This window comes from Passer domesticus, chromosome 7, assembly GCF_036417665.1.
Source record: "Passer domesticus isolate bPasDom1 chromosome 7, bPasDom1.hap1, whole genome shotgun sequence".
Lineage (NCBI taxonomy): Eukaryota > Metazoa > Chordata > Aves > Passeriformes > Passeridae > Passer > Passer domesticus.
Window position 1 is genome coordinate 51909583 of NC_087480.1, and position 12542 is coordinate 51922124.

A 12542-nucleotide genomic window follows, 5' to 3' on the forward strand; every position below is an offset into this window, starting at 1 on the left:
GCAGAGTTGATCAGGTGGTGGTGTGTTGGTTGGGTCCCTCTGGAGCACTGGCTTCCTTTCAGATACTTTTGTAAAATACAGAGGGTAGGATGCCAGGAGGAAATCTGATTGTGTTGCACATGTAGTAGCACTGGGAGAGGCTGATGTAATTTCAGCCCTGTCTTTACCATCGTCTGGGTGTGCCCAGTTGGTATTTTCTGACCTGCATCCTTGGGCTCACCTTGAGAATGCTCAGGAAGTTTCCACTTTGAAAAACAAACACAATTGTTTCAGGTTCCTTTTTGAAAAGACACTGTTACATCTCCAGGTCAGATAAGGACATTGCTTATGGACTGGGCTCACATTCCCACCCTGTAAGTTTCTCCAGAGTCTCTTAATGATGTTTCACAACAAAGGCAGTGTCAGTACTCAAAAACACAACGAAACCTGGCAGTTCCGTGGATGTACAGGGGTTCCTGGAGGGAACTTTGCTGTGCTGATTTCTTAGATTCTTTGGGTTGCAAAGTAGCTTAACCTAAAAAGCAATACTAGTGCAGTGGTTTTGTCCCTGGTTTGGAATGGGCAGGCTTGCTTTGGGGATGCTGTTCTTCACTGTGCCAGTCTTGGCTGGTGACCCACTTGTTTCAGTTCAGTTTATCTTACAGAAGAGTTCATAGAGGACATAAGCTATTCAGTGCTGGTTTGAAATTCCTCTTGACTCTTTAAAGTTGACTGCTTTTTCTAATCTCATTGCAGTCTCCTGTGAGACGTACTCATTGCCAGAATTTCTTAGTACCATATGAGCTGTTGGTATTCTTGGCTCTGTTTTAAATGAGTCCAGCTTTTTCTGCCTGTCTGAAAGAATCAAACCATGTAGGTTTCAAAAAATGTCCTCAAGACCGCCTCTTTTCCATCCACCTGCCCCGCAGCAAAAAACTGATATATTTAAATGAAGATTGCTAGGTTTTGTTGTGCTTTCCTGCTTTCTAGTTTTCTGCCAAACTAGCTCTCGGTAGCTCTAACTGAGTTTGGAGCAGAGGCAGGAGTTTAGCTTGCTAAACTCAAAGCTGTTTTTACAAAGCCATCTGGAGTGCTTAGCCTCAGCCTAATTTTGGGTTATGTAGTCTAGAGTTTATAATATTGCCAGGACCAGATGCAGAAGAAGAAATGAGAATGTACGTGTGTTTTTGAAAAACCTTCTTGTACAGTGTCTGGGCTCCCAAATGCAGTATTAGTTGTGACATGCTGGCCAAAGCAGTGAGATTAAAGGAGGCCTTCAAATGAAGGGACTGAGATCATCTGGTGCACAGGAGATCAGTCCAGAAATGAGAGAGAGCAGCCTGAAGAGGCATGAGTTTGCTGGGGACAAGACTCATTAAGAATTGTAGTAGCCTTATTTGGTCAGTTGCTGTTGTACTTGATTTTGCCAAAGCAATGCTGACTTTGTATTTGTTGAGCTTGTTGCCAAAAATCTACCAGTATTATCTGGTTTTTATCTGCTTTCCATCCTAGGCTGCCTTCTGGCCCAGGAAAGGAAGCCTTTAGCAGTGGTTCAGGATTGCTGTTTAACACTGTCAGGGTAACACTGGCCCTTCTAAGGGTTAACTGAACTTCAGCTGATGCCCTTGCTTTGAGTATTGGGTTGTCTTGTTGGGAAAGCTGAACCACTGGGAGAAGCTTTTTAATATTTTCACTTTCAAAAGAGAATGACAGCTACTGAGATTTATAAAATTTTAAAACATTCCAATTTAAAGCTCTTTAATTATTGAATGCAGACAACTTTCCATAAGCAGAGCAACCATGGAAAGAGGAAGTGGCAAATTTTGATCCTGTTTAAGGCCAAAGGTGGTCTATTAACTTCAGAGGGACAGACAGCAGTCTGGCATAAGAAAATCTGGCTTTTCTACCAGATGGTAAATTATTTAGAGCACTAAACAGTTGAAAAAGATCAAGTCTATGAAGCATCTGGTAGGATATCTGACAATTCACCAGTTCTGCATAGTGCATGCTGTATGTATCTCATGGGCTGGAGAGGAAAGTTATAAATCTGTTGAAACTGGAGAAGAAGCTTGATCACATTTACTGAAAGAAGAGAGAAATCAAGAGACAGACCTATTCTTTAACTGAGGTTTTTGTGTTCCTGAGAGTTACTTCTGTATGAGGGCTGTGGAGGTGCTATTGACAAGACTCTGAGCAATCTGTGCTCAAGATACACCATTAGATGAGACACTTTTGTTGCTAATGGAAGTGAATGAAAGAGGAAAAGCTCTCTGAAAGCTGCTCACCCCCACTGTGGTCTGACAAATACCTAAGATGTTTCAGCACCACCTGTAAAACTCATTCTCTGTCCTAATCTTACAGAGTTTGACACACATGATTAGTTTTGACACAGTAATTTCAACCCTTGGTGTTTCCCACCCCCTCCCCAGGAAGAGTAGCCTCTTGGGATTCTGGCTTCTGTTGAGCCAGATGTAATGCTGCTTAAAGTGCTTCCTTGGGTTCCCTTCTTCAGGCAGCACAAATTACCCTTGTACATGCAGAATTTAGAAGCATAATTGTCACTCTTGATCCAGGCATTTCTTCCCATTCCTGTGTGGGCCATACCTGGGGAGCTGGCTAACGCTGGGCCAGCTGCTTGGGGACTGAAATGTTCTGTTGTTGGTTTAGAGCTTATGCAGCTATAAATACACAGCTACCTGTATCTCTCTTTGCCATGTAAGACATGTAAATGGTGCTTTTAGTAATCCTGTGGTGACAGTTGAGTGAGGATGGGGAAGTTGGAGGGCAGCAAAGATAACTGAGTGTGTGGCTGGTACAAAGAGCCTCTTCTGCAGTATTCAAAATTTTGCTGCTGAACTTAGTTAGATTTATGCCTTCTCATTGAGACAATAAAAGCAGGATGAGATGATCAGTATTCTCTCTGCATCTAGGTTAGAGCTAGGTTATTTTGTAAAGTATTTTCAGATGTCTTGGCTGGAGAAGATGTTGCATAAATAAAGATTTCTCTGTGTTGTGCGATATTATAACATGGGAAAAGATTTACTGTGCAAATACAGTAACAGAATGGAGAAGAATCATGATCTCCTGTTTGTTAGTACTATGCACTGTAAATATTTGCCGAGGTAGATTCTCTTGAGATTTCTTGTGGATTTCCCTAGGCATGATCATTGCTGGCATTCTTTGAGCGCTGTGCTTTTGTCAGAAGTAGACGTGTTTGTAACTTGTGATACTTCCATCAAAAGCTCAGCAGTTTCCAAAAAAACAATACACTTCCAAACCTAGCAAAATTCAGAAATATCTTTGTTAGAGCAGTCCTGAAGGTGCGTTTGAAATGTCTGCCAACACGAGGAAGAGTGGCGTGTTGGGCCACAAACAGTGAGTGTGCACAGTGGCAGCTACTCGGCTTCAAGGATACTCACAGGGTCCACTCAGGCTGGCATCTGCCAGCATGAGATTTTTTCACTATTAATGCTGTGTTGCTAAGTTTGGTAACTTCTGCAGCTTAGTGGAGAATCACATCTACTTTTAAATAACTCTTGGGCTTGCATTGAGATGCCTGGCACTGAAAGTGTAAGCCCCTGTCACTGCTGAGTGTGGTTGCTGAGGGCATCATGGTGCTTGCTAGTTCCTTTAAGGTCTGTTTTAATAGGTAGACCTTAGACTTTGAGATGGAAGTACAATGAATATATTCACATTAAAAGATAAAGAAGGCAGATACACAGAAATTGTATTCTTTTTAAATACTTGCCTTTTTTTGGTTGGTTTTCAAGAAATTTTCTGTGTTTCAGTGTTCAAGCAGATGCCCAAGTTAAGGCAATTTGCAAGATGATTTGCTTTGTTTTGGAGAGGGAATATCCAATCATGAATCCTTTTAGGTAGTCATTGCCTCTATTTTGGGGAGTTTGAAGCTGAGGTGTTTGCTTTGGGTAAAGCTTTTCTTTATAGACACTTTCCTTAATAACGTTCTGCTGTGACTCTCACCCTGTGAGCTGACAGCTGATCCAATTCAGCTTCTGTTTCTTCTGCTGGAACCCGCTGAGACTTGCCTGGTGTACACCAGCCCAGCTGGATGGTCCAAGCTGTGCTTCACATGCAATTTGATCACAAACCCTGCCTACACATGCAGTCAACCACGTCTGTCTAGGACATGTGGAAGGAGAGTTACAAGAGCTTAAGATTGTTTTTTGAATGTAATGTGCAGCTTCAGAACTATTTGCTGTGAACAACAGCAACTAAAGGATGCATTAATGGGCCATAAACCAGACTGTACATGAAGGTAAACTTGGAGACAGGTGCATTTATGCCTGCTGACCCTTGAAATCAGCTTATTGAATTCGGAGGCGTGTGTGGTGCTCTACTGCTCATGCAGGGAAGATAGGTACATTTCTTCTTAAAAGTATCTGTAATGATGACTTTGCAATGTAGTTTGGTATACTGGCAGTTAATCTGTGTGTCATAATAATTTTCCTTTTCTTCCTTTTTTGGCTTGCAGGAGTAAGTCTGTGTCTGTAACGCTGGATGTACTGACCACTTGCCTCAGACTGAAGAGGACTTGCTCTACTTTGGAATATGGTGCCTAACTTCTGCATCCCAGTACTCACTGTGCCAGCAGCCATCCTCTGCTGCTTGATGCTGCCTTTAGCAGGAGCGGACAGTAAGTAACATTTGGTTTTGGAAAGCTTGAATGCCTTGCAAAATTTCCTTCCAGAAATATTAAACCTTCTTTGTTTGTACTGGAAACTGAGGGTTAAGAAACAACTTCCCCCCCAGTCTTCTATTTCCCAGTGTGCGCATTGCAGATAAACAGGGTGTGTGTGAAGGGGCACAAGTAGAACTAAAAAGACTGACAAAATTTATTCAAGTGCAGAAAGAATTTCTGTAGAAGCTGTGAGATCAAAACCTGACAGTTTGATTTCTAACACGCACAGATGAGTAAAGAAAATTGGGGGCGGAGGAAGAAAGAAGTATTGGGGTCACAGTAATCCCTGTTACTTTTTCCTTGTTCTTTTGCCAGCTCTCGTAATTTGTGTAGCACTGAGACATCTCTCCTGAGTCAGCAGGCAATTGCTGTTGGAGAAAGATGTTGAGGAAGAGGGTGCAAGTTCTTACCTTCTGGCATAGCTCTGCTGCACCTATATTTTGGCAGAATTAGAGTACAGTATTTCCTTGTGATCATACATTTAGCTGTTGTGTCCTTGCTGTTGTCCTGGTAGTCCCATAGAGTTGTTGTGACTGGCTTTAATTAGCTCCATCCAGCCACGGGGAAATATGTGCACAAATTGCTGTTGTGGACAGACAAGAGGACAAAAGCATGGCTAATGATAGCCTACTAAAAACACCTTATAGTAGGAATGTTTTATGGAATGGGTTATGCAGAGAGCAGGAAACCTCGATTTTTTTTTTGCATAATCTTGGGGTGTGTATTTGTTAAGCAATCCCCAAGTATTTGTGCAGACCCCCTCCCTTTTTTTTTTTTAACCTGTACCCAGATTTTTAGTGTCCAAATGTCTGCACATTCATCACAGACTCTGGCAGTTGTGAATACTTCTTGCCTCTGAAAGAACCCAGGGCGCCTGGGATGCTTGAGCTGGAGATGAGGTGACCATGATGCACCTCCTCAGGTGCCAGCAGTCATCTCTTTCTCACTGCAGCTTTAGTCACTAGGCTTATAATTAGATGTAATTTTGTGAAAGTTGGAGGAGATCTTGATTCATGTTGGTAGGACCCTGGCTGAATGTAGGAAACAGACTGGGGGTTCCTAAATGTCCTTGACTGAGAGGAAGATCTAAATTTAGGGAAGCTGGAGTGAAGAAAGGATGTGAAGAAACATACAAATTCAGTTATTTTGTTGTCATTAGGGATGACTTGTACGCACAGCAGATTAAAATGGGTCTGTATGAGTCTGAGATGCCCAGTTAAACTGGGGGCAGCAGCTGCCCCCTTCCTCAGCTTACTTTGCTGTGTGCTGGTGCTGTTGAAAGGTGCTTATTCAGATCACTTTATGTCTGCACATTGTAGCGTATTTTGGAATCTGGCATAGAGAAGTACTTGTTTAGTGTTCTGAGGTATATAAATAATTCCCTGAAATTTATTACCTTCATACTGGCTCCTGCAAAAGAGAGAAGTGTCAGTCACATCACAGATGTGCAGTAGCTGGTGGAGCTTGAGATGCCCCAGGACAGTTCTTGGCCTGAGGTTTACTTGTGGTAGACGTGGTTTGCTAATTTTGTGGAATAATTCCAAATGCTTAAAATTAACAAAATTGTCTCTGTCTCTGTGTGGTTTCTCAGATTTCGAACATTTCTGTGTTGAGCAGCAAGTTTATCTGTATGTATGTCTTTTTCTCTGGTGCAGACTGACTCTGAATTGCTTTTTCCTAATCTGGAAGGCAGCTCTGGAGGGCACTGACCTTTTAACTACCACAGCCACCATGGATTAATCAAAGGTTTCCTAGGATGGAAAGTGGTTTTTAGCAACTCTGTCTATTTTAGCAACTTCAGAGTTTTTCTATCATCTTACCCACTGAATCTTGCCACCAACCCTCAGAGGCTGGGAGCTGTGTGAAAGGACCTGTCTGCTCTGTGCCTCTGCAGGGGTAAAATGTCAACCCCAAACTGCATTTTATGGGGCCTGCCCATCAGTGATGCAAACAAGTGATGCAGTAGTGAATCTGGCATTGGAGAGTCCTGATTCAGGACAGTAGTGACGGGCAAGGGGAAGCTATGACAATATATGGACACTGCAGCTCCCAGAAGAAGCTTGAGAGGGATGCTTTGAAAGGAGCAACCCATGTGCACAGTCCTCTGTTTTTTAGTCCCTATAGCATCCTGTTGGCTTCAGTGAAAGAGCATTTATTTATTACACTGGTTGTGGCTGTTCCCAAGAAATAACTGTGATTATTCTTTTCCTCATTGCAGTGCTGCTTGGAGTCAGTGGAGGGATGGGCAAGCTCTGTATCTGCAAGACATTCTTGCATTTCCCTTACTAAAAACAACGGGATAGTGAGAGCAGGGTTATCCCTGGATTTTCTGGAGTCAGTCCCCAGATTGCTTTTTATAGGAGCAGGAAAAGGATGGCTGGAGATGGGCTGTGCTGCATCCCTGGCAGCAGCGTGGCTCGTGGCTGGCTGCTCAGGGAGCACCCACGGCTGGGTCTTCCCTACCTTCCCCACCTGCTATTGTTGTAACACATCTCAGTGGCTGCTGTAGCTGCCTGACAATTAAGGCAGCTGGCAGAAAGCGGCATGTTTCCGCCTGAGCTAAAGCAGATTTAGTGTGTATTGCCTGGTGGAATTAACGCCGTGCAGCGCCGGTGCCGCGCCTGCAATCGAGGTCACAGGAGCTGTGAAGAATGTCAGTGATGGAGTTGAAGTGGCATCCAAAGGTTAAACTGAGTGGCAGAGTGTCAGAAAAAGAGGGGCTCTCGGGTGCCTCCCTGGCAGCAGGAGGGGAGTGGTGCTTCCCTGGCTGCTCAGGTGGGGAAGGTGAGCAGGAAGGGGCACATGCGCACGAACGGTGGATACAGAAGTGCTAATTTGGCAGACAGCTATTTCAAATCCTCCCCAGCTTTTACAGACTGCAATAAGAAATTATTAAATTTTCTCTGTGATCTGACTGTGTTTCTGTCAGAGTGACCCTAATTCCATTAGAGCAGCTCGGAGCTGATTCAGGATGGCTGTTTTACCCATTCTCTCTCAGCTTGCTTGTGTGGTTTTTTTAATACACTCTGTGCTTCCCTGTCTGTCAGCTTTTGATTGTGCACGGGAAAAATGGCTTTGCAGATTTCAGTTAATGTTCAGTGCAATTGTCAACTAAAAGATGCTTTTTTTTCAGCTTTTGAAAATGTGTCATTTATTCTAATAAAATAGAAACCCAAAAAATCCCCTCTCAAAACAAAATGAAGAGAAAATGGGGAAAAATCAATACTCTCATGGGAAATCATCCGCAATGTCTTTTGTTGTTGTCTTGGTTTTTTAAAAATTAGGCTTTGTTTTTGAAGTCCTGGGAACAGGTTCCATTAGCCAAAGGAAGAGACTAGGTGACCAGTCCTAGGCCTTTTCTAACCACAGTATGTATTGGTTCGTCTTGCACAGAATTTCAAAGGGCTTAAGGAATAAAAACCACTTCAAAAGTGACCTTGTAGAAGGAGAGAACTAAGGCAGAATTAGGCCAACTACCTGTGAATTGATACCTGGTAAACAAACAATTTGCACGTTTTGATTTCTAGAGGTAGAGCAAACTTGGCTTTTATTTGAGGGGGTAGGTGATGTGCAGAGCTTGGGCTCCCACCACCTTTGGCCAGAAGGGACCCCGAGTCTGAAGTGTCTCAAGGCTGCCCTGCTCCTGAAATGAAGAGTTAATTTCTATCCAAAAGATGTGCATCTTGTACATGGGGAGGGAGTGGGTTTTGTTTGCCTTTTTTTTTTTTTCCCTGTTGTTGGTTTTGGGGTTGGTGGTGTTTTTTTTTTTTTTTTTTTGTTGTTGTAGGTTTTTGGGTTTTTTTGAGGGCTTTTCTTTTGATATTTTTTTTTTCCAATCAGTGTTTCTTGGATGCTAATTGAATTGAGGAGATGCATTAAAAAAAGAAAATAAAAAGATAGGATGCTGATGCTTGTGAAGGTTGGGAAAAGAAAGAGTACTAGGATGGCTTTTCTAGATATGGTGATGTTCCAGAGTCTAAGAGTAGTAGGATGGTTTTTCTAGCTTCAGGTGAGCTCTGTTTTGCCAGGAATTTTTTGCACTGTACCCGAAGTGCTGTCTGGAGGTTTTGTGTGGAAGAGCACTGGAGGGAACATTTCTAGTTTGTTCTTGTCCCCTAACTCTGCTGTCTTCCCTTGCTGTTTTGTGCTCCCAAGACCAGCTTGACTCGTTTTGGCTCCCTGATTCAACTCTGCTGCTTTTGCTTCATAACCTGAATGATGCCTCAACAACAGCTCAACCCCAAATACAGCTGCTGCAGGCCACGCTGTGAGATAGACTTGCTGTTGTGCAAGCCTGGGGAATGGCCACTTTGCAGAGCTGGGCAGCAGGATTCCATTCCAAAAGCTGGACATGAGGCTTCTCCACTGCTGCCTTGCATCAGTTTCTGTTTCCAGGTTTCCTGTTTGCATGCCTGTCCCCAAACACAGCATCTGGTGATTATGTGTAATTGATGCGATTGGATCCAGGTATTGCAGCACAGGTAAATACTAATTTTCTGCAATTCTAGCTTGACTAGCTTGACATATTCCATCAGCAGAAAGAACATGGAAAATACTGTTTAGGAAAACCCCCGTACCTGAGGCATCGAGGTGGTGTCATTAAGGGATGGGTTGAAATATTAACCACAGTTATTGTGCAGTGTTTATTTTTGGTGTTCTTACTCATCATATATATAAATATATATATTTAGGTAGGAATGGATTCTACACTTGTGTGTAAAATACCTAAATGCTGCCTGCTTGTAGCTAAATGTTGCAGACATCAAGGTGGAAGGGATGCTTTGAGGAGAAACATCATGTACAGAGTAGACAAAGGATCTTTTTCTGCATTTATAGCCCTTCTAGCCCCAGCACTTGCAGAGAGCATGAATTTGTTTGGGTTGCTACCCACAACAAATCACAGCATGTTGATTTGTCTTTTTTATGTATTGTTAAAGCCACCAGCATTCATCAGTCAATGTCAGCTGACAGGTCAAAGGTCTGCTTAGCCCCAAATCCCTCATCCAGTAGTGGTCAGTACGAAGACTTATGGAGGATGTAAAAGGAGAATAAATATATAGTGGTCTCTTCTTGTTGTCTTCTTGGAGCCCTCGGTGAGTGGTGGCTCCTGAACTCAGAGCTGCTGTAGCAAACAGCCAAGCTTACTCTGAGTTTTGCTGTCAGGCAGCTCTGAGCATGCGGTCAGTCTGCAGGGACATCTGGGGGACAGTGGTTTGCATGGAGACCAAGGTGCAGGCTCTGGCTGCTGCCTCTACTCCATGGCTCATTGTTGGAGCTCCTCACTGCTGGGCTCCTCAGTGCAGGGCTGAGCATCCCCACTTGCCATTTGCACCACTGGGACTCGGCTGTGCAGCCAGAGTTCCTCTCCTGCCTTCACAAGGGACTTCCTGTGATTAAATATCTGTGTAAATTATCCAGCACAGTGACAAATGCTGAGGGCATGATATATTTAATACTTTTTCTTTGAGAGAGCATGTGCTTATTGGCTTGGTGATACAGAAAACCAATGGGACTACCTGCTTACAATTTTATCTTCGGTGTAGATTCATAGATTTTAAGGCCAGAAATCAGATCAGAGTAGTCTTTTACTCTGACCTGTGTAGCACAGGCTGTATAATTTCAGTAGTAATTTCTGCGTCTGCTTTTACAGCTGTGGATGAGCTAGCACGTAGCTTTTGGGAGGCTGTCAAATCATGATTTGAGAAGTAAATGATAGAGAATTTACCCATCTCCTATATGATCTGTAAAAATGGCAAGTAATCATTACTTCTCCAAATGTGTATTTATTTCAAACTGCCTTTATGCATTTTTAGGGTTTAGACACTGGATATTAGAGCATCTGTCAGTGAGACTGCAGAGTCCTGCTGTTTAATGCAATCTCCTGGAGAAGCAACTTGAAGTGGAAGAGTTAGAGAACCTGGAAGTTTGTCCTTTTTGTTGTAGAAGAAGGGACTCATCTTGTTTTTTTTCCAACCAGATAAAATTTTTATTGTTCTTCACTAATCCTCCAGACTTTTCAATATGTTTTTTAAAGTCAGGGGACCAGGACCAAGACAAGTGGCTGCATTTTCCAACAGTACAATGGCACTTTATCTTTTTTACTCACAGCATTCAGCTGGGAATGTGGTCCTCCACTGTGACCTCTGAATTCCTTTTTGGACCTCTGATTCCCAGGATGCAGACTTCTATTTCATTAGTGGGATTTGGCTTTCTGCTCATGAATATCTGCCCCTAGGTACATTAAAATGTGTTTTGCTGGATCCCAGCTCATTTAGTCGTCTGAGTAATTCTTTAAAGGTAACTTTCCCTTTCTGTTTGTAGCTGACTACCAACTTGGGTAAAGCTTACCCTTTACTTTCCAAATCTAATTGCAAGTTAGTTGCATTCGTTCACAGATGTTAATCAGTTGTGGCTATTTGCAGAGGCTGCTATGTGTATTTTAAGGAGTTATTTAAAATATCCTGTAGTAGTGATGGTAACATCCTTTGCAGATGGAAAGGAGTGCCAGAAAACCGATAAAATAATATGGTTTGTCGTGATGCTCCTGGCTATTACTACTACTGATGTCAGAAAGGGAGAAAGTATAAGATCTGCTGGAGCTTTCAGTGTTTTAGCTGAGTAGTTGTAAAAAGCAATGATGTGGTAATAGGAATGCTTTTTTTGTTTCTTTGATTATCTCTTCATTATACTGGTGCTTCAGAATGATACTGTAATATAAGATGATCAAGCTCATTTTTGTGAACAACCAAGAGTATGAAATTTGTTTGCTCAAAATGTTAGTCAATCTTTTTTGATGTTGAACGTGGTTTAAAAAGGAGTGGGAAAAAAAGCATCTGTTCATGGGTGCTTTTTCTCTGGTAAGTTGTCTATCTTTATGTATCAGGAGCTGAAAGGCATTGGTGTACTCTTAATTGAATGCTCTGTTTAGTCCCTTGTGAGAATCAGTTCTTTGTCTGTGCCAGAGACAAATCTCATTTATTTTGTTGGTGTGAAAACACTGTAGGGTGCTTACTGAAACTTCTAACTCATAGAAATGTCTTTTGCCTTGCACACTTTACTGACATATGATCACTGAATTAAATCAAAGCACTTTTTATAGTGGATGATGCTTTACATTTGTATATGAATTGTAGCCTGCAATGCTAGAGCTTTGAATGTGTGTTGGTTTTGTCTTTCTCTCTTGCATCATAACATTAAGCCTTTCACAATAGTGGGCATTGACGTAGTATAAAAAAATAAATAATTACAGAATATATTTCATTTTGTGTAGTAGAGGCTGGAATGACTTTGCAGTCCTGCTGTGCTTTTCAGATGGCCCTTCATTGTTTATATTACTCATTGTTTCCCCCCACCCAGTAATTAATAATAGAATTTCCATGAAATCTTTTCCAGGAAATTTTTAACATTGGGTTGAGATGTGTAGGTAGTACCTGGTCAAATCTTAAAATAATGGAAATGCCACAATTTTGCAACAGACATTCATTGAAGCAAGGGTGACTGTTCTGAGTTGGTATTTTGAATAAAGTCATCACGTCAGGAAGAGATTTGGAGTTGGTTTGTCTTTGCTATGAGATTATTCTACATGAGCTGATAGTGGATTCTCTGGAAGTAACAGGGGTCTCATGGAAAGGACCATCATCAGTCCACTGTTGGCACTGGTAAATACTGCAAATTTAAAAGGAATCACTCTGAATTCTTGCTTGATTTTGCTGCTTTTCTTGCAAATTGTTTTAAATGTTTTTACAAACTCTCTCTATATATGCTAACTTGCTGGCTCACCTCAAAAGTTAGTGATATAAGCCCTTGGCAGTTACTTGTCATCCAGGCAGAACACAGTAACTGTTGAGCCTCCACTTTTTGTTTT

At 42.1% G+C, this 12542-nt stretch overlaps 1 protein-coding gene across 16 annotated transcripts in view; it reads left to right on the forward strand.

The window, feature by feature from the left end:
- The window catches only part of PTPRF (protein tyrosine phosphatase receptor type F), a 375635-nt gene that overhangs the window by 125974 nt on the left and 237119 nt on the right, over positions 1-12542 (forward strand). For all 16 annotated transcript variants that reach the window (XM_064428625.1, XM_064428623.1, XM_064428629.1 and 13 more), the window contains exon 3: positions 4472-4633. In XM_064428625.1, the coding sequence (XP_064284695.1) occupies positions 4549-4633 (85 nt within the window). In that variant the 5' untranslated portion in view covers positions 4472-4548. The remainder of the gene's footprint in view (positions 1-4471; positions 4634-12542) is intronic.